Source organism: Doryrhamphus excisus, chromosome 3 (assembly GCF_030265055.1).
Source record: "Doryrhamphus excisus isolate RoL2022-K1 chromosome 3, RoL_Dexc_1.0, whole genome shotgun sequence".
NCBI lineage: Eukaryota > Metazoa > Chordata > Actinopteri > Syngnathiformes > Syngnathidae > Doryrhamphus > Doryrhamphus excisus.
In genome coordinates this window covers 17,375,480-17,398,561 of record NC_080468.1, presented here as the reverse complement: position 1 = coordinate 17,398,561, position 23,082 = coordinate 17,375,480, and the positions used below count along the sequence as shown (strand labels likewise).

Below are 23,082 nucleotides of genomic sequence, written 5' to 3'. Positions count from 1 at the left end.
TGAGTTTGAAAGTTGGTCTTTAATAGCTGCACGTGACTGATTACAACGTCAAACCTTCGGCGGGAAAAAACAAAACCATGGAATAATCTTCAGTTAGCAGAAGCTATAAAAACAGGAAGGCACCGCCAAAGAGCCAGCAAAGCGTCCAGCCACTCCTCCTTGAAATATGGCCGACAGGCAATGAAAGAACGTTTAGATTCCATTGTAATGTGCGACTTCTACTGTCAATACTACAGCTCACGTGCGTCCACAGTTGCCATGGTGACGCGTCACGTGACACATACGGCTTACTCAGCGCCACGGACACAACCACAAACAGCGTTTAGGTGATGAAATATAAAGTGTAGAGTGTAAAAACAGAAATCCACCAGTTTTCCCTGAATGAAGTCGTTTAAAGTGCCCTCCCCCGCCCGCGCCCCCCCCCCTCCCAAAACGCAAACATCTTTAGTTGATACAACTCATGTAAAGAGATACAAGAATAACAATAACATATTTCATACGCATTTCCATTGAGGTGGGGAGCATAGAAAGGGCAAAATGATGACAATTTTATTTCATTTCATTTGGAGCATAAAAACCAATCATTTTCTGGAGAACCAATCGCCTTTTTTATCCAATTTGTGAGAATGATAGACATTTCAGCAACGCCCCCTTTTTGACCTTTCTATGCTTCCACGTACGTAAAGCCAGTGTTTCATAGACAAATAAATCACTTTAAATAGAACTCTACTCGATATATGTAGCCTCTAAATCTCTAAATCCCCCCCACCCCCCGGGCAACACCGCTAAAATATCTTTGGTTACGAGAGAATAGGAATAATCCTAGAAAAATAAAGCCGTGGAGGAGCGTGGTTGCATCTTTGTCCACCAGAGGGAGCTGTTCCACACGGCATGTACCCGTGGAGGAGCTTTTCATTTGAATCCAGCAAATAATCCCAGAAGCCTCCTCCTTCCTTCCTTCCTTATCTCGCCTGGTCCTCTTTTCCAAGCCATCCGGCACAGGGGGGGGGCTGAGGGTGCCTGATAAGAGCACTTTCTATTTAAAAAAAAAAAAAAAAAAAGGGCGCCGCTATCAGCGCTCGGCCCCTTCAACGTGTTTTCATTGTCTGCGACTCTGCCCCCGCTTCTATTCTACTTCCTGTATCGCCCTTCATCATCTACTTTCCCGATCCAACCTTTGCTTCTTCTTCACGTCCTGCAATGCTGCTCTTCTTCCTCCTCCCTCCTTCAACGGGGAGCGTCATGTGATTGTGTCGCCGCCACAGTTCAACTCTTTGCAATAAAAAGCATCACCCATATAAATTACGTCAATGAAATTCTGTACACACTCGAGTCTTCATGCTTTGGCACGTCAGTCCTTTTCTGTCTTCGTTCGGACTGGTAGAGTCCTGGTAGAGTCCTCCCGACATCTACGAGGGTCCTCGCAGGTCCCTCAACGCATCCTTCAGTCTCTGGCGGTAGACGCCGTAGCGACGAATCACAGCCTCCTTCTGCTCCTCCTCCTCCTTGTCCAGGATACGCAGGAAGTTGCGCAGCTCCGGGACAGAGAAGGCGTCCCACTGAGGACGGAGGGGGAAGGAGGACACGTCACGTGACAAGACGTGGCACGATAGCGAACACGCGCTTCAATGATGACGCATCTTTAGGGGCTGGCTGGTTCGTCCCGTACCTAATGGAGTGGCCACTGGACCCCCACACCCCCCCACCCCCCTCGTTTGTGCAATTCAAGTCAACATTTGTGCTGCCTTTGTTTATGAGTTATTAGATTATCTCATAGTTCACCCCGTTAGATGCCAATTACACCAAAACAGTCCTGTTCCGTTTGTGCTGCGTTTGTGCTGTTTGTGCAATATCAGTTCTTGAACTTATTGAACCTAAGCTCAATCCAAATGAAACCTAAATCAACCCAATCGTTTGTGCAATTGCAATGAACGTTTACGCTGCTTTTTTTTTGTAGCTATTAGATTCTTTTATAGGCCAATCACAGTTGTTCCCCTCTTTGTTTGTGCTGTTTTGTGCAATAAAAATGAACCCAATCATTTGTGCAATTGCAATGAACATTTACACTATTAGATTCTTTCATATGTCGATCACAGTTTTTCCCCTCTTTGTTTGTGCTGTTTTGTGCAATAAAAATAGCAAATGATTAAAGATTTAAGGCGGCACGGTGGTCTAGGGGTTAGCATGCAGACCTCACAGCTAGGAGACCAGGGTTCAATCCCACCCTCGGGCATCTCTGTGTGGAGTTTGCATGTTCTCCCCGTGCATGCGTGGGTTTTCTCCGGGTACTCCGGTTTCCTCCCACATTCCAAAAACATGCTAGGTTAATTAGCCACTCCAAATTGTCCATAGGTATGAATGTGAGTGTGAATGGTTGTTTGTCTATATGTGCCCTGGGATTGGCTGGCGACCAGTCCAGGGTGTACCCCGCCTTACGCCCGAAGACAGCTGGGATAGGCTCCAGCACCCCCCGCGAGGAAAAAGTGGTAGAAAATGAATGAATAAAGATTTAAGGGTCCAGCAAAACGAACTACCAAACAAAAGCAGCACAAACAGTCGTTTTATTTGCCTGAAACAGCACAAAAGCAGCACAAATAGGACTATTTGGGTTTGGGAGGGGATTTCTGCATGGGGGCAGGGGCGGGGGGGACCACGACTTACCATGACTTCTCCGGTCTGTTGCTCTCGCAGGACGAAGCCCAGCGCGTCGTTGTCGGGGCCCGCCACCAGACGAAGGAACAGCGGCTGCTCGCCATCGGCCAGCTTGCACACGTACACTAAAGGACACACACATGCACACAGTACAAGTTAGTCTAGACATGTTTTACTAATAGAAAGCCCCAAAACAGGTTGTAAAAGTTCAAACAAATCATAAAACTTAGTCAATAAATATCTTATTGGAACCCACGGCCGCAACATCTGTGTGTTATTGGTATGTGACGCCATCAACGTTGCACACACACACACACACACACACAGAGAGAAACAGGAAGTATATTACCTTGCTCCTCACGGCGGTAGCGTTTGTACAAGGCGTATTTGGCCGGGTTGTCTGCTACGGTGAACTTATTCAGCAGCGCCATGATGACCTACACACAACAAACGCAACCTCATGAATCAATCAATCATCATTTTACTGCCTTTAACGCCTACGTCCGTGTTTCCTGTACATTAGTTATTGATTTGGATCATCCGTAATGGGAATAATCTATCTGGGGCTACCTGGTCACCCTTGCTAATGCTAACCACAGTGAGTGTATTATTAAGTATATATTACTACGTGTACTTTATCATTTGTATTATTTCATCATTAAACATATGTACCTATGATGTATTTGAAATGATTATGTCTTGCTCATAAACAAACACATTATAACGGGACTGCCTGTGAATGTAGCTTAGCATTACCAGTATGCATCCTAACTTTATTACTACAACACGTGTATTTTATATATGATAAACTTTGTTATTATTTCATCATTGAAACATTATATATTAAGTTTGATTTTCTTAGTGCTTTTGTGGCGAGCCGCCACTGGAAGATTTGCCGCTACGTGTTTGTTAAACCCATTATATTGGGACTATAATATATTATTATTATTGTTATTAAGATACTTATTTCTGTATATTTATTATTTTCCCTGCAACCCTAGTGAGTTCAAGCAGCAGTGAAAATGAATGACTAATTATTTGTATATTTCCTATGATTATTTAGCTGTGGCAGGCCGCCATGAATAGGTACAGCGCCACCTGTTGGCACTGGCTGACACATCAACACATTATAATGGGACCCTGTGGTTCCAACTCCGTACAGCAGGTGGCATCCTAACTGTGATTCCCAACACACCTCCCACGCCCCTGGTCTGCCAGAGAGTAAGAAGAGGTAGCAGGAGACCAACATGGACCAATCACATCTCACGACACGATCGGGGTGTGTGTGCACGCCACCTGTCTGACGGTGTTGTTGGAGCTGATGTGGAGCGTGTTGGTGACTCCTCTGGGCAGGTAGAAGGCCTCGCCCGCCGCGTCTCCGCCCGCTCCCCTCTGGCCCCCTCGCACCGTCACGGGCCTCCTCAGGTCCATTTGGACCTTAATAAAGCCCGTGTAGACGCCGGTGGAACCCTGGGAGACAAGACATGTTGGCGTTGTCAGGGACAGATGGCCTCAGACGTCCCGCAGGTTTCTTAATCTCATCACTTTGTTGCTGGCTGGCTGTGCGTGTCGGATCAACAGGAAGCAAAGATAGGAGCAAAGGGAAGATGGAGCGATAGACGGGCAGAGGAGGACGCAGACGTGACGAGACACGTCATGGAGGACATATTACAGCGAGGAACCAATTAAGCACGGTGAACGAGGGATGTGTTTTTGACCAATCCCTGTCCACCAATCCTAGCACCGCCCCTTTGAAGGGTGCCTAAAAGTGCTGGGGTAAGCAGGAAATGGTGGTTTAGGTATCTTTCAGCTAGAAAGTAGAGCGTGGAGTCAAATGCGGATGCACGTGCGATGTGGAAACGTGTGCACAGTTTGAAGAAGTGAGCAGGACTTGGGACACCTTCCTCCCTGCGGAGAAGAACAATAGCAGGAGCGGTAAGATGCCAGGAATGTGGAGCAAACGTCAAGATGGAAGATGGAAGATGAAGATCCCGGCGTGCTGATGTCACGCTGATGTCCCGCTGCCAAAACAAATGACTTCATGCACACACACACACGAGGAGCCTTGCTGGCCAGTGTGGACTCACCAGGGTCATTTTCAGGTGGTCTCTGGTCCTGGTGTTGTACTGCTCGATCTTCTGCCTGATTTCCTCCCTGCTGAACTCCGTGCGCAGCTTCCTGTCCTTCTCCACATCCTGACAGAACCAGAAGCACACCATGAGTCATGCAGGGGGGGGGGGGGGGGGGGGGCGCCGCCCTTACGCAAACACAGACCGCCTGCAGCCAGACCACAAGAGTCCAGATCCAATCATCGTTTGTCAAAACACTTGCACGTGGCTCCATTTTGTTTGTGACACTAAAAAAAATGTTCATTTGTATTTTTTCCTCCAGTAAGGTTTTACTCCTATGCAAATTAGATGTCATTATGCCCCTCCCCCAATCCACTGCCACCACAAATAGATTGCAGTCCTGGGGGAGACTACACGCATTGTCGTTCATGCATTCTGTTTTTCATTTACATGTGAGCACCATGCTGCTCTGCTCTATTAAACACACACTCACACACACACACACTCAGCAGGAGGCTGCATGGAATGGCCTCCTTATAAGGAGAAGAAGCAGTTGGAGGAGACATGGAGGTGCTATCAGTCCTTCGTGTTTAAACACTCCACTCGTTATTGGTGCATTCTATCCTAGAAGGCACCAATGTCATATTTCTCTCTCATATTTGCTTCATTCATGCACGGTAACAGCTCGCGTCCACGTGCTCATGAACGCACCTTCTCAACCCTGACGTGACTTTCCACGCCAAGCGCTCGGGCCGAGCCGGGTCGGCTTAGGAGCAGGAAGTGGCAGGTAAGAAGATTAGCGCCATCTCTGCGCCCTCAAACCAGACGGTAGTGAGAAGAGGTGAGAAGGCGGGCACACGAGGGGGGTGGGGGGGTGGGGGGGGGGGGTTCAACGGAAGCGAGAAGACCCAAACAAACGTGAGAAGCCGAGCGGAGCGGCGTAGCAACACAATGAGGTCATGAGCCCGAAGGAGAGCGGCGGGTCCTCGCCGGGAGGCTGAAAGACCAACATGGAGCCTCGCACCACTAGCGCTCAAGACCTAGGGCACCCGTGCCCGTGTGGATTTTAATCTTTGGCTTCCTTCTCAATGTGGGCCGTCCTCTTATCTCCGTCACGCACACCTGCAGCATTCCGCTCTTTATCTGCGTGTAAACACATGATGTCACTTAGCATGCTAAGCTAGACTCAACATGACACTGATGGAAGAAAGGCTTTCCCGTACATTCATTTCTTTGTGAGGACATTTGGACCGCCACAGATGCATGTGGCGCTACTCGTCTGCCATCGCATATAAACACATTACAACGGGACTGTCTGAACATAGCTTGTCGTTCCAACCCCGTATAGTAGATGGCACAATCGCTCTGCTTCTTTGCGCACCTGCTTTCCAGAGAACAAGAAGACGTAGCAGGAGGGCTTATGTATATTCAGCAGGTACGGTGGTTGAATACACAAATATGCCTGTTTAAGCTAATGTTGGGAACTTAATGCTGTCTTGCTTGTGACTTTGAGAAAAACAGACAAAAAGTAACAACAGCAGAAATGTTTTTGACACCCCCCCCCTCCCTCCACAAATAGGTTGCAGTCCTGTGGGACACCCTGCAATCCAACATAGGAAACCAGAAGTTAAAAGACCACGACCCAGTTCATCTTCCTAGGTAGTTATTTTGTTTCAGTGTGTCCATTTGCCCCCCCCCCTCTACATGCTACTTCCTGTTGCGTCCACAGGGGGGAAGTTAAGATGGACCACACCTTTCCCACACTGCATTCCTGCATGCACTAATAGGTGAGCCAGTTCCTCTAACCGACCGACCCGTTGAGGGAAATGTCTAAAAAGGAAGAGAAGACGTGTGAAGTAGATGTAAAAATGAGCTTCAGTCAGCACATAGAAGCCGAAGACACCGCCGCCGCCGCCGCCGACTGGCGTGTGCGCCACAAAAGACAAACAGTCGGTGTGGTTGACTGTTCAGACACAAACGGTCAGGCTTCAACTCCCAGCACAACCCACCAAAGTCTCCCGGAGGCCGGACCACCCAGAGAAGACAGCAGCGAGAGCAGAGACCCCGAGGCAGGAAGACCAAACCAGAGCTAAAACCTTGTAACGTGTTGTAGACCGGGGGAGGTGGTGTGGAAAGAAAACTCCTTCGGTCGCTTCCAGGCATGCGGATGTGTGCCTGGATAAGTTCTTTGTTCTTTGTTGTGTCGTTTTGGATGAAAGTTCAAAAGGAAGGGTTGGAAATGCACTTGTTAGACACAGACTAGTTTTCTTAATATGATGCAAGACCAGAGCGCTGACTAAGCCCTCCATTGGATTGGATCAGGGGTGGGCAAACTACGGCCCGGGGGCCACATGCGGCCCACTAAGCGTTTGAATCCGGCCCGCCAGTTGCTTTCTAACTTTTAACATACGTACATGCTGGCAACATGACTTGCAAGTCGGATGTCTTATTCAGTCAAAAAATAAATAATAAAAAATAAAAATATATATATATATTTTTTTTTTTTTTTAATGTAAAATTCAAGTTTGTAGTTTGATGTGATCTGATGTTTAAAGCGTTTGAATCCGGCACGCCAGTTGCTTTCTAACTTTTAACATACATGCTGGCAACATGACTTGCAAGTCGGATGTCTTATTCAGTAAAAAAAAAACAATAAAAATAATAAATAAAAAAAACTAAAATGTAAAATTCAAGTTTGTAGTTTGATGTGGTTTGATGTTTAAAGTGCTCTGGAAAAAAGGGATATATGGAACATATTTAAAACATATAGCTAATAATCTGACACGTTTCCAGATAAAATTATACAAATAAGTAAATAAATAATAAATATATAAAAATATAATATAATTGATATATAATTAATAATATTATAATATATATAATAAATTATATATATATTATGTAGATTAAATATAATATATAATATAATAAATAAAATTAGACAAATAATTCAAGGTGGACTGTTAGAATTATAAGCAAATACAAATTTATACAAATATATATATATATACATATATACAAATAAATAAATAAAATAAATAAATAATAAATATATTAAATATAATATAATATATTAAATATAATATATATAATCATAAAATTAATATATATATAATATAATTAATCATTATAATATATAATAAATAAATAAAATTAGACAAATAATTCAAGGTGGACTGTTAGAATTATAAGTGTAAAATAGTGTGTGTTATAAAAAAATATATATTCTGGCCCCCCAGACAGTTTTGTTAACTCAATGCGGCCCACGAGTCCAAAAGTTTGCCCACCCCTGGATTGGATGCTCACCTGGAGGCCTAAGTTCAGACGCTAACCAGCAATTGGGTTAGTTTGGAGCTTGTTTTTGTCCCACAGGGAGGTGGACATTACGTCCATCAAGTGCCTACTGTCATTATACTCGTTATGTCTTGTCCTCCAAACAATAGTGAACATCCCATATTGTCTAATGGCGGCATAGTAAGTTCTGTGAAAAAAGAACATGTCTGTCATGCAAAGCAAGGCACGCTGCTATTTGGTGTGCTGCCATTTATTTTGCGTGTGTTTCATTAATATTTATCCTTTTCCTTCTTTGACACACGTCTGCATGGCGACCGTGTGATGAGTCAGTCGGATGAAGCAAGCCATTAGTGTTAGTCATTTCCTCGTAACATCAGCGATGTGTCGGTAAAGCTACTTGTATTGTTACGCAATCGTAGCTAAAGTCGTGTATCATCTACGTGTCGTTGCAAGTCCACGCCGCGCTCAGCGGGGTCACACAGCGAGGGCGTCGGCGTGGTGCTGCTCTGTGATTGTTTATAATGACAGGTGTAAAGTAGGTAATCAGTGTTCGTAATGACAGGTGTAAAGTCGGTAATCACGCGCACACACACACACAGGAACCAAAACACGCTGATGATGATGATAGTGACGCTGCAAACCACCGCAAGCGCCATCGCTCGGACGTCTGATGACACACGGCATGATGGGCCGTGTGTCACGTTACACGCAGGCAACACGCTGTGACGAGACGACGCGATGGGGCTTGGTTTTACGGCACTAAACCAGGCCAGCCTGTCATACAGGGCTGCTATCTATTTGTGGCGGCGCTGCGAGGGGACGCAATCATGTCGATCTTCCAAAACAACTAAAATTAACTTGTCGCTTCTTTTCATGTTTTTTGGGGGACGTCACAACCAAGACAGGCCCCCCGATGGGTGCTTTTAGAACAGAAGGGGGGGACTAAACAGGAAATAGTTTACAACTAGAAGTCAACTTTCTTCTGTTGCTTGTTTCAAGACAAGTCTTTTTGCGGCGGCTCGCAATTTTGATCCAAAAGACCATTTTTGTTCACATGGCCAAAAGACACGCCCACTCTACCTGCTCTGAACCGCTAAACCAAGCTAGCGTGTCTCTTCCTACACTTCCAGGCAACATTAGCTCATATTCTCTGTGACGCAAGCCACCTTTTATATTCCTCTGCTACACGACCAAAGTACACACAGTGTGTGTGTGTTTGTGTGTGTGTAGCCATAAAAGTGCATGGTTACTTTGGAGAGCCTTGTAAAAAAATAAATAAATAAATGCTTGTAAGAGTGGCTGTGGCTACAGCAGGAAGTGACATACAATAGACGAGGCGAGTGCTGGGATGGGGTGGGGGTGTGGGGGTGAGGATGGACGGACAGATGGAGGAAGGAAGTCTAGAGAGGAAAACATTTTCTAGAGAAGCATGGTATGTTTTTTCCCCAAACAGATACCTATTAAACTCTGCTTTTTGGGACCGCCGTGGTACTGATAACTTTTTAAAATCTTTTAAATGATATTTAAATGTAGTTTGTGCATGCCTGGACGGTGTGACGCAATGGAGGGCAAAAACTCACGTTTCAGGTGGCGTATTAGAGCCTCATTGGAAAAAATACCCCATCTTCTGACTGCCTGGCCTCCATGCTGACCACTTGGCAAGTCAGAAATTTATTAATAATTTTTTTAATATTATTTAATTTTATTTAATATTATATTATATTTATAATATAATATTATATTATTTATTATATTATATTATATTTAATATTATTTAATATTATTTTACACTTAAAATTTAAGAGAAAAAAGTCCTAAATTTCTGAGAATAAAGTCATGAATTTACAAGAAGAAAAGTTGTAATATTATGAAAATAGTCACAAGATTAAGAGGAAAATGACGTAAATTTACCACAATAAAGTCAGAAATGTATTTAAATAAAATAGAATTGTACATTAATGAGGATGAAGTTGTAAATTTACAAAAATTAAATTGTAAATTTATACTTAAAAATTTTATTTACAAAATAAAGTTGTAAATTTGTATTAAACATTTGTTTTCACAAAAATAAAGTTGTAAATTTATACTTTAAATTTTTATTTACAAAATAAAGTTGTAAATTTGTATTAAAATTTTTTTTTTCACAAAAATCAAGTTGTAAATTTATAAGAAAAAAAGTCTTACATCTATGAAAATAAAGTCATACCTTTACAAGAAAAGAAGTTGTAATATTACGTGAAAAAATTCATAAATTTAAGAGGAAAAATGTCAATCTGTGAGAATAAAGTCAGACATGTATACAAAATAATTGTAAATGTATGAGAATAAAGTGGTAAATGTGGAACAAAATTCTTAGTTATGAGAATAAAGTCTGCATAATGAAGCACTTTTGGGCGTGGCACTGCCGTTGTCATAATTCCTTCATATCTACCGGTTTCCCATACATTCATTTATTTATTTGACACTCTGATGTTTACTCCAACCCGTCGGGGCAGCAAACGCAGTTGCTTCAAGATGTCAAAACATTTCAATCAAAGACAAAACTCTTAAATATGGCCGATCAATAATACATGAAGCATGTCCACTGGATGCACACTGTAGCAGACCCGAGGAGCCGACCTCACGTATGGAGCAACGAGGCGTCAGGTTGCAGGTAACTTAAGTCAGAGAGCGACAGGAGGAGATAAATTATGAAAGATGCCCTCATAGATGGTGCACAGATGGGACCTTCAGATCCTCTTTGGGCAAACCCATCTCCTCCATCCAACCCTGTCTTCTACATCTCCCTCATGGACTACTTCACTATATCCATAAACTTCCTCTTTGGTCTTCCTCTCATCCGGACATGTCCCAACCATCTCAGTCTGACTTTATCTCCAACATCTCCATGAACATGATTGGGTGGTGGAACTTTTGTTCAATGTTGTGAAAGTCACAAAGAAGGCGCCACGCAGCACGGCTAACAATGCAGCCGCTAGCAAGACAGGACACAGCAGCGTGTGTCTGCGCGTCCTGGGGGCTTGGCGGGATTATCCTCTAGTATTTCTCCATGACACACAAACCGAGAGACGCCTTTGAGGCCGTGCGAAGGTGGAACGGAGGCGTTGAGAATGCGCTGCGCGGAGGCTTCCTTCCATCTGTTGTTTCAAGTGGAAATGTGTTTGATGTCTTTATGACTCGATTCATATCTACAAGCGCCTGGACTTTGAAGTCCCGTTGCACGTTTGGACGGTGTGTTTCTACACAGAACCCGTCCGTCAATGTCTCTTTGTGCGTCTTTGTGGACGCTCCCCTTTATTAAATGTCACTTTGGACGGCCCCGCAGCTTGACGCCTCCATGAGAAACTTGTGCAAATCGTCTCCCTGGGAGACGCTCTCATTAAAAACTGTGGACGGATGACACACTAACTGACATGTTGCTTATTCTCTCACACACACACACACACACACACACTTTCTATTCCAAATAAAAAGCAACCAAACAAACACAAGAAGCTTCTACTTTTCAGACACAGAACCAGTAATTTCATACACATGTTCCCCGGGGGTCACGCCCCCCTCTGCGGCTGCAATTAGTGCTGGCATGCGGGGAGCCACCAAAGGACGGCGGGTGTCCCACTGAGGGCTTGAGGCCACATCTTAAGACCTCTATGGGCCGCATTGTGCATCTACACACACACAGAAACTAATGTTATAGCGGGCACATGAACACACACAAAATCCTCCCAGCGCACAACAAATCTGCATTGTCTGTCAACACTGCATGCTGGGAACGGCTTGTCGTGTGTTCAAGGGTGACATTTTAACATTTTTAACCAAAAATCCTCCACAGGGAATCCCAAAAAAGTCATGGTGCAAAGCAGCAACATGGCTAGCTCGCAATCCCAAAATAGATGTAAATCTAATCACCACTTCATATGACGTATTAGGGTCAAGTCTTAACAACTCAAAACAACACAAGGCGGCAAGGGTGGGGGTGGGGTCATTTGTGGACTTTCAGGTTAAACAGCCGGGGGGGGGGTTAAGCTTGAAACTGGTTGCTCAGCAAATACATGCGGCCGTGCATACCAACCAAACCGTATTGAAGAATCTGTCCAGTTAGCGTTAGCTTCCCAATTGCAGACATGTTACGCATGTTGGGAATAAAATACGTGTTTTGTGAAATTGCGGTGGGTCATTTGGACAATTCGTCATTAAACAAGTGAGCAAACGAGCTGGTTTGTGAGCTCATATTCCTCCATTCATGCTGATATGGTTGGGAGAAGAAGGGCAACAACAGGTGGACAAAAGCTTGGCTTGGTTTTGCCATTGTAGTCCTTTTTTAATTCGATACAAGCCCAACACAACTAAATCATTTTTTTAATTCAATGTTTCATTAACGTGTACATTTGGGAAGAAGTGAAATGGATTGAATTGGTAAAAAAGTCAATGTAGTTCTGAACGATAGCCCTTTAAACCAACAAGTGGTCACACGGTAGAAGGCCAAAATACAAGAAATAAATTTTTAAAAGTGTATTATTTCATGGATCTTTACCTTGTTCTCTGTGACTTTTCCCAAAGGTTTCTTAAAGAAAGAAGTCCTGGCCGTGAAAAAGTATTCCTCGGAGTCGTCCTCCAAGCTACTGTAGCCACTGCTCATGGTGCTATTCCACGTCATTGGAGGGAATAAACTTCTATTCTCCAACTCGGCCGCATCAAACACTCAAAAAAAAAACTTAGATGTTCTTCAAAAATAATCCAAAAAGTAAATCGGCGTGAAAAAAAGTTCTCCTTCGGCGCTAGCTTGCTGTTTGTTAGCTAAGGGATCATTTCCGCCTTCCAAGTCTTCTTCTCTCCACCGGAGAGACTCATTTAACCGTCCCCATTTTTGAAAGACGCGTGTCTTTACACAAACAAATGCCGGCTGTGTTTAACTTGTGTCGACATTAAAATAAATACCGTGGGGAAAAGTTTGTTTTCCAGCTCGCAAAGAAGCCTACGTTTGTTACGCCGACTCGTTGCAAATGACGAAAGACACTACGGCGAGGATACAGTAAGACCACGCCCACCACGAGGACCAACCGCAGCCAACCAATCACCAACGGAGTGTTGCTGCCCCAACCGCTATGTGAATGCCAACCAATCAGCGCTCGTGTTGCTGGTATTTGTGTCACTAATACCAAAGTAACCGAAATGTCATTGTTTTGATTTAAACAAAAGTGATGAACAAAAGAGTAACAAAAGTGGATTATCAGAAACAACGCATACATACTAACATGTAGATCTAAGATTTGGTGCCATATTATCACCATTTAAAGGCTGCCATCTGGAAGATCACTGTCACTCAGCATAATCACAAGTAGGTTTTAAAAACACACACCACCGCAGGAAGGAACATGGTTAGCCGCATTCCTAAAAATAAAAGGTCAGCAGCAGTGTGGGACAGAGATGCTGCACATTAACGTCAAGGTTACGATGACTGGACACGCTTTTATTCAAAGACGGCTGGGACAAAAAGCACCACTTTGGCCAGTCGTACGGCACATGTGCACTAAATCACCCCGAACACCGCCACCCGGGGAGATGTTTACACTGACAAGCTCTCATCTGAAAGCTGCACAAGGCACCCAAAATAAACGTGGCACAAAAGGGGCAGCCAGGCCGCCATCCATCGTCTTGTCTTTTAAACAAATCCAACACGCACGCACGTACGCATACGAGATAAGCAGGCCTGGCTCGCCCTTTAGCTCGCCATTAAAGAGCTGGAATTACACAAACACGGTGGGCGTGGTCAGGCGCGTGAAATGAGTTGGACACGAGAAGCCCATGCATCAATATGTAGTTGCTCACGTTGTAACGGGCTGTAACGTGATGTAACACACTGTAACACGCTGTAACACGCTGTAACACGCTGTAACAGGCTGTAACACGCTGTAACACGTAACACATAGCACGTGGCAACATGCTGTAACACGTTGTAACATGTAACACATAACACGCTGTAACACGCTGTAACACGCTGTAACACGCTGTAACACGCTGTAACACGCTGTAACACGCTGTAACACGCTGTAACACGCTGTAACACGCTGTAACACGTAACACAAAACACGTGGCAACATGCTGTAACACGTTGTAACATGTAACACATAACACATGGCAACATGCTGTAACACATTGTAATGGGTTGTAACGTGATGTAACACGCTGTAACATGCTGTAACACGCTGTAACACGCTGTAACACGTAACACATAACATGTGGCAACATGCTGTAACACGTTGTAACATGTAACACATTACACGTGGTAACATGCTGTAACACATTGTAACATGCTGTAACACATTGTAACACACTGTAACATGTTGTAACACGTAACACACTGTAACACACTGTAGCACGCTGTAATGCGCTGTAACACGCTGTAACACATTGTAGCACATTGTAACACGTAACTCATTTAATCACTCATTCACATACAGGATGTTATTTCCCACCAAAAGTTCTTTTTCTGCATTATTTCATCCTCAATCTTCCATGAAAACATGCCACTCATTCAGGCGATTTTCCAAAAAAATGCCCACTTTTCCCCAAATTCCAAAATTTCAAAACAAACATTCCCTTTCCCCTTAAAGAAGTCTCAAGACTTCTACTGTGAAAAGTTGAGATCATTCAGGACACCATGGTTATTTATAGACACATTCCACAAAATTCCACCATTTTCCACAACAACGTTCATATTGGAAAAGGAATGGGCAATTTCTATAAGTTCCACGTTTCTCAGCCCATCCCAACATTAAAAACATTCCACTTATTCAAGCTATTGATTTTACACATTCCAAAAATTCCCAATTTTCCACAAATTCTTCATCGTCCAATCCCAATTTTCCTTTGATTCTAAAAAAAAAAACATTCCACAAACTTTCCCATTTCAATCCACTCCAACATCAGGACACCATGGCTATTTATTGACACATTCTCCAAAAATATGCCATTTTCTGTAATTCCACATTTTCCATGCCAACATTCCCATGGAAAAGCAGCCCTCCCAGCAGCGATGGGACTACTTGGCGATGTGGACGTAAAGCCGAGCTTCTGGAGCGCCGCTATTTCATCCTGACAGACTAAATTGAGGGTGTCGTGTGATGAAAGCGCACAGGAATGTGGATGCTGAGCGGGATGGCGTTCCAAGACTTGGGAAAAAAACAAACAAGTCCCAATTGGCTTGCCGTGGCCGTCCTTCCAGTAAAAAGATGCACAAGCAAAAAGGAAGCAAAGCAGCGATGAAAAGACGCCAGCTTGCAAATGCTAACGCAAATTCATGACGACTTCTTTTTCCTTTTTTCACAGCGCTCCTCTCGCATAGAGGATCTCTGACTGGCATTTATGCAATTGGTTGTTAAAAATGGTGGCCCTGTATTATAGAGGATCTTTGAGTCACTTTTTTCCAGCAGAGCACTCCTGTCACATAAAGGATCTTTGGCTAGTATTTTTGCAGTCAGTGTTTCGAAACAGCACAGCGCTCCTGTCACATAGAGGATCTTGGACTACCTTTTTTTGGTTTGCAATTAGTCATTAACAACAGCTGAGCACTCTGATCACATAGAGGATCTTTGTTTAGCATTTTTTGAATTAATCATTAAAAACAGGAAAGCACTCCTCCCTAATAGAGGATCTTTGATTACCTCTTTTTTGTCGGTTTTCATTGGTTATTAAAAACAGCAAGGCGCTCCTGTCACTTGGAGGATCTTTGATTATCTTTTTTTGCAATCGGTCAATAAAAACAGAGGAGCACTCTGCTGCTATAGAGGATCTTTGATTTGCATTTTTTTGTTTCCATTGGTTTTTAAAAACAGCAGAGTTCTCCTGTCGCATAGAGGATCTTTGACAAGCGTTTTTGCAGGAGTCAACTAAAAAACAGAAGACTGCTTCTGTCACATAAAGGATCTTTGATGGTGGTTTTGCAGTCAGTGCTTTGGGCAGGGAGAGTTTCATAGAGGATCTTTGAGCAGCATTTTCGCAGTCAGTGTTTAAATACAGCGTGCCGGTCCGTCCTAAAAATGTGACCCCCCCCCACCAAAAAAAACAACTGACTTGAATAGCAGTACCTTAGACCGTTTGTCTGCACACACACACACACACAGACAGTATGAGAGTACGAGGTCCCACCCTGATACCGATCTGTGTTTTTCTTTCAAGTTCCCTCAAAGGAAGCGGCAGGAAAAACTTTTCCAGCCCAGAAACCGGTTGAAGCGGTGCTGACTTGGTGGGCTAATCCTGGAGGTCTGCAGGGGGGAGACCCGCCCCAGACCCTCAACATCATGACCCACATGTCAGAGAGTGGAAGTGGGAGCCAGCTGGCCCAGCCTGCACATCATCTGCCAGGAGATTACACAATGCCGGGATTAGCCAGCCGCCGACAGGCGTGGTCCTCCGCCATGAGACCACCCTGACCCCCCCATCACCCAGCCACCCAGCCAGCCAGCCAGCCGGGGGTCATGTGACCATGCTGTTGTGTTTCACAGAGGCACATACAGTATGGAGAACGTCTTCTTCTTCCTCCTTCACTACATCCATAAAGCTCCTCTTTGGTCTTCCTCCACGCCTCCTACCTGGCAGCATCCTTCTACCAACACATTGGACATGTCCCAACCATCTCAGTCTGGCCTAAAGGACTTTATCTCCAAGGTCTCTAACATGTAATGTACTCCTTCCTGATCCTATCCATCCTGGTCACTCCCATCCTCATCTCTGCTACCTCCAGTTCAAACAACATGGCTGGTCTCACCACAGTTTGTATCCCTTTCCTTCTACATCTATCTAGTACGTTTGTAGGACATCATCTATAGATCTATGACATGGACATGTGACATGGACATGTGACATGGACATGGACATGTGACATGGCCGTGGAAGATATCACACTAAACGTTGGATGGAGGCACACGGAAGCGCGCCACGTCGGCCCCCCGCCCACTTAATCCCTGAAAGATTAGGTCCATAATTCATGTCCTACGTCCCGCCCCTCCCACGGAACAACACAGCCATTGTGGCAAGACACGCAACACAACATCAACGCAACACACTGGACACACCTTCAATCTCAACTTTATTGAAACACTGCAGTGGACAAAATTAGAAGGATTAGAAATGACAAATATGGAAGAGAAATTGAGGATGCTCTTTTTCTTTGTGTGTCTCTATGACACAGAAATGACTAGAAACCAACTAGAACCCTTCTAGAACCCTGCTAGAACCCGGCTAGAACCCTACTAGAACCCTGCTAGAACCCAGCTAGAACCCTACTAGAATCCTGCTAGAACCTGGCTAGAACCCTGCTAGAACTCACTAGAACCCTACTAGAATCCTGCTAGAACCCGGCTAGAACCCTGCTAGGCCTCCTCCCCACACAGAAGGAACCCAGCAGAACCGTCATCTCGATGCCATTCAAGCTGAGACAGGTTGAACGTTCACTTTTTGGAAAAAAAAAACACCTTCAATGCTCTCGTGGTTTTGTTAGAAACTTGAGAGAAACATCCTTGAAACATTCCTGATCTGTGACACCGCCCTCAACTTTCACCTTTGGACCTTTGGCTTTCGTTTGGACGCATTCCCAAAGCGTGACCAGACCGTTATATGTATGTTATATGTAATGTATGATGTTATACTGTATATGACGTTACACAATGTCATGTTATTCATAGATGAAGGTGGACATATTGTATCGCTCACTGCATTTCTGGACCGGAGGAGGAATTTATGATGCAAAGCTCCGTACTCATGTATTGTGTAACCGTTCAACGATAGAAACACAGTAACACAAAACAGAAGTACACACACACAGACATCTTCCAGGAATCATTCTTGGACGGTGACGCACACAAAGTGGGGGTCCAATATTTAAAGCACAACCTCCAGAAAAGGTAAATATTATAGCATTATAATTTTATGCATTATTTTTAATTTTAAAAATATTATAACTAATTGTTTTGAATAATTGTGATTTTTTTTCATACTTTAAAGTCACAATTAAAAATATTTTTACATCAATTATTGTGTCATGTCAAACAAGCTACAGCAGCATGTGTGGATCTGGCGCCCTCACGTGGAAATAAGCCGTACTACATTAAAGCGTACACATCAATGACGGATGTGATGGGATTTGATGTAGTGCGGTTTGTCTCCACAGGAGGGCGCTATATCCCCACTAGCTGATGTAGATTACTATACAGTCCATTTTTATTTATAATATTAAAATAAATGTTAAAAATAAAATAATATACAAATAGTATAATGTATTAATAATAAATATAGAAATAAATCATTATTATTCATAGTAATTTAGATGATATAATAATAAAATTAATGCAATAAAATAATAAAATAGAAAATAATAAAATAGAAAATAATAGAAAATAATAGAAAATAATAGAAAATAATAGAAAATAATAGAAAATAATAGAAAATAAATAATAAATAATAAATAATAAATAATAAATAATAAATAATAAATAATAAATAATAAATAATAAATAATAAATAATAAATAATAAATAATAAATAATAAATAATAAATAATAAATAATAAATAATAAATATAATTGTAGTGCTTATGTATGATCAAGTTTGGAGACACTCGTGCATACCATGAAACGAGTAAACGTTTGATGGCTGCTGCATGTGAACAACAATACGTGTTGACAAGTGAAAGATCTTCGACTCACGTGCGGCGGCGTGTCGCTGACGTTGTTGTTGTTGTTGAGCCGGTCCTGGCTGGCAGGCGACGCCGCCGGGTGACAGTCCAGCGACACTCGGTCCCGACAGGCGGCGTGACACGCGTACTTGCAACCTGCAAACGGCACACAGACCGGTCACAAGCCGCACGCCTCACCTCTGACCTCTGGGGGCGACGTCACGCTACCTGGCCTCATCACCTGCCTGCCATGCGGGAGACTGCACAAGGCCCCGCCCATCTCCTCACCTTCATCCATCTATCACATCCTCTTCCTCCCTTGTCAATTTGGATAAATGGGTCTCTCTCTCTCTACACACACACACACACTCACACACACACACACAGCCACTGTGCTGTAGTGCTGAGTCGTGTGTTTGCAACACGGACTGCTGAGTCATGCTTTCTGGCCCGGCTGACGTGTGGCGTTGGGACGGACGGTCTGCTGGATTTCCCGCCGTCATCCAGCATCTCCGCTCATCCCGACACGAAGCGACTTCCTGCGGCCATCCATACGTGAAGGTCATGGGAAGGAAAGGAAGTAGGCCGCCAACACTAACCTACCAGCCACTAAGCCTCTCACTTTAAAATATGCGTATGAATATAATAATATGAATAATATATCAATAATCTATGAGTAATATGAAGCTTGAAGGTCATGAAGCAAGTTTTAGCAAACTATGATTATTTTTTTCACTTTCACAAAGGGTTTCAGGACCTGGTCGAAGATCCTCTCTGCAACAGGAGTGCTCTGCTGTGTTTAAAGATTGACTGCAAAATAAAAATATATATATATGTCAAAGATCCTCTATATGAAAGAAGTGCCCTGCTGATTGTAAGGACCTAGTCAAAGATCCTCTATATGACAGGAGCGCTCTGCAAATTTTAAGGATGTGGTCAAAGATCCTCTATTTGACAGGAGTGCTCTGATGTTTTTAAGGACCGACTGCAAAAATGCTAGTCAGAGATTCTCTATATGACAGGAGCACTATGCTGTTTTTAATGATCGGCTGAGAAAAAAAACTAGTCAAAGATCCTTCATGCGACAGACACACTCTGCTGATTTTAAGGACCTATACTCAAAGATCCCCTATATGACAGGAGTGTTGTGCTGGTTTTAAGGACCAGATCCTCTATGTGACAGGGGCACTTTGCTGTTTTTAAGAATAGACTTTGTCAACGCTAGTCAAAGATCCTCTATGTGACAGATGCACTTCTGCATTTTAGTGACGTACTGTAAAAACGCCAGCCAAAGATTTTCTATGTGCCAAGAGTGCTATGCTGTTTCTAAGGAATGACTGCAAAACCCTTAGTCAAAGATCCTGTATTTGACAGGAGCCCTCTGCTGTTTTTAAGGACCAACTGCAAAAAGCGCAGTCAAAGATCCTCTATATGACACAAGAATGGACTGAAAAACCCTGCCCGTCAAAGATCCTCTATACGAAAGAAGCACTCTGCTGATTTTCAGGACCAAGCCAAAGATCCTCTATATGACGGGAGTGCTGTGCTGTTGTTAGGAATGTGCAATAAAGGACATTGTGTGGGTTTGTGTGTTTTTGCAGGAGGATGCTAATGGAGTTTGTGTGTGGGGGGGTCAGAGGTCACAGGGAATGATGCTGTCAAATAGTGTCAAATAGGTGTTGTCATGGCAACCCAGCAGTTACAGTTCAAAAAATCTTGCACATTTCGGGTCTTTGTCGTGTGATGTAAAGTACAAGTACACACACGTGTACACAGATACGGAGTACATGCAGTACTACTTTCTGACATGCGGTGTTTCCCTCCTGAGTAATCTTCTCCACGTGGACTCACCCGAGTTCTTCCAGAGCAGGCTGACCTCCAGCCGCCCCGAGCGTCTCATCACGGCGGGAAAACGGTAGAAAAACCCCGAAATCCTGCGGAAAGTTCTGCCAAAGTTCTTCACGACGCCCATCGTAACGCCGCGCGCACGGGACACCCGCACAGAGACTCCTCCGCTACACACGCACTACACACGCTACACACGCTACACACACCGCCATCCATCATACCAATGTGAGTGTGTGTGTGTGTGTGTGTGTGTGTGTCCGAGCGGACTGCAGCTCCTCCCTGATCAGGCCGACCCCCGTCTGTGTGGGTCAGCTGCTTCCTTCTTGTTTGTTCAGCCATTGTCACACTTGGGCTCCACAAAACACACACACAGACACACACACACAAACACACACACACACACTAATCACCATTTGCCTGAGGAACCTGGGGAGGTCTGAAGGTTTATGGATTGCACCTGGTGACTGGTCCATGGAAGCTGATTCAGATCCTTGGAGAAACGAGGACACGAGGGTGCGGTAAGTCCTCAAAAACAGCGGTCAACAGAGTCAAAGATCCTCTCTGTGACAGGAGCACACGGCTGTTTTTATGGGCCGACTACAAAAAACAGTCAAAGATCCTCTATATGACAAGGGGACGTGCATTTTGCTATTTTTGAGGACCTACTGCAATAAAAAATTGTCAAAAGACAAAAGCACTCTGTTGTTTTAAAGGGCCCAATGCAAAATCCCAAGTCAAAGATCCTCTATGGGACCACAGCACTCTGCTGTTTTTGAGGATGAGTACAAAATCCCAAGTCAAAGATCCTCTATGGGACCACAGCACTCTGCTGTTTTTGAGGATGAATACAAAATCCCAAGTCAAAGATCCTCTATGGGACCACAGCACTCTGCTGTTTTTGAGGATGAATACAAAATCCCAAGTCAAAGATCCTCTATGGGACCACAGCACTCTGCTGTTTTTGAGGATGAATACAAAATCCCAAGTCAAAGATCCTCTATGGGACCACAGCACTCTGCTGTTTTTGAGGATGAATACAAAATCCCAAGTCAAAGATCCTCTATGGGACCACAGCACACTTCTGTTTTTGAGGACTAAAACAATACCCAAGTCAAAGATCCCCAACTGGACCAAAGCACTCTGCTGTTTTTGAGGACAAATACAAAAACACAAGTCAAAGATCCTCTATAGATACAAGAGCCTCCTGCTGTTTTGGGGAACATACTGCACAACACTAGTCAAAGATCCTCTGCATAACAAGAGTACTCTGCTGTTTTTGAGGACCTAGTACAATTTTTAAAAAACGGTCAAAGATCCTGTATGGATACAAGAGCACTGTGCTGTTTTTGAGGATGTTGTTATGAAACAGACGACTTTACGAGTTGCTGCTGTTTGACAGACTTGGTCGTCAGACCCGATCCGGTTGGCCCGCATGCCAACAGCATTCCAGGCGGCCAGCCCTGGGTCCTGGTGCCCTGGGTCCTGATGCCCTGGGTCCTAATGCCCTGGGTCCTAGTGCCAGCCCCGCCTCCAAGATGTTGTTACTAATTAGGACATGATTCATAATTACACGAATAACGATGATGATGATAATGATGGCCTTTTTCAAAAGACTACATTATTGTGGGGATGGAGCCTACCCCAGCTACACCCGTACTGCACACCTGTCAATCACAGGACTACTCTCACCTACGGATCATTCACTCCACGTCATTAGAATCCAGTCCTAGTTGACGATGACGTCATGGAAAGGGATTCAAAGTAAAAGTGAAAGTGACACTCACCTGCGCAGGTGAGACCCCCGCTGAAGATGTACTTGCAGCATACGTCACACCAGGTGCCCTCCCCTCCAGACCCAAAGCTGTGGCCCTCCCCGGACTCCTCCTTCACCCTGGGGTCCTTCTCCCCCGGCGTGAAGATGGTCCTCACGTCAGGGGGTCTGAACCCCTTCTTCCGGCTCCTATGCGGCCCCCCGGCGGGCCCCTCCTGGCCCGGCCTGTCCCCGGCCCCTCGGTCCGCGCTCCTCAAAGCCTCCCGTTGAGCTCTGCCGCTCCAAGCCGCCTCCAGGCTCTCCAAGCTGGGCGGCTGAGGAGACAGGTGCCGCCGCACCACCTTCACCATCCCCGCCTTGTTGGCCTTGGAGAGCCGCAGCCTGGCGCCCGACGGCCGCGACGCTTCCTCCGCGGCGCCGCTCGGTGTCGGCGGCGCTTGGCTGACGCGGACGGCGGGCAGCGGAGGGTCAGCCGAGGCGACGTGCTTGCGACCCCCTTGGTGCACCTCCTTCATCCTCACAGCCGGGCGGAGGCGTCGTGAAGCAGGCAAAGCGCCATTGCGTGGAGGGGACACTCCGAGCCTTCCTGATCGGCGTCCAGGAGCAGGTTGAGGCAGTCGGCTCGGTCCGGAACGGGTTGGATCTCATTTCACAGACGGCAGCCGAGCGGGCGGACGCTGTTCAAAGTATTCCCCTTTCAAGACAACCATCTGATGATACAAGGGCACGAAAACGTTGTGGACTCGTTTTTAACATCAAACTTCATCAACGGAACT

The 23,082-nt window shown here is 44.6% G+C and overlaps 1 protein-coding gene across 1 annotated transcript; it reads right to left on the bottom strand.

The window, feature by feature from the left end:
• Positions 1 to 22,922, bottom strand: rassf3 (Ras association domain family member 3). The gene is made up of 7 exons (XM_058066126.1): positions 22,320 to 22,922; positions 18,719 to 18,843; positions 4,740 to 4,847; positions 3,949 to 4,122; positions 3,002 to 3,089; positions 2,662 to 2,777; positions 1 to 1,559 (listed from the first exon to the last, which is right to left on the bottom strand). Exons 1-7 carry the CDS (start codon positions 22,819 to 22,821, stop codon positions 1,410 to 1,412), a joined length of 1,263 nt encoding a protein of 420 aa, XP_057922109.1. The 5' UTR covers positions 22,822 to 22,922; the 3' UTR covers positions 1 to 1,409.
• Between the last annotated feature and the right edge of the window lie 160 nt (positions 22,923 to 23,082).

Coding starts and splice junctions, on each gene's coding strand:
- rassf3 (XM_058066126.1), bottom strand. CDS start 22,821: ATGAAGGAGGTGCACCAAGGGGGTCGCAAGCACGTCGCCTCGGCTGAC. Junction 4,848..18,718: donor TCAGCGACACGCCGCCGCAC/GTGAGTCGAAGA, acceptor TGGTTCTGTCAG/GATGTGGAGAAGGACAGGAA. Junction 4,123..4,739: donor ACCACCTGAAAATGACCCTG/GTGAGTCCACAC, acceptor CTTGTCTCCCAG/GGTTCCACCGGCGTCTACAC.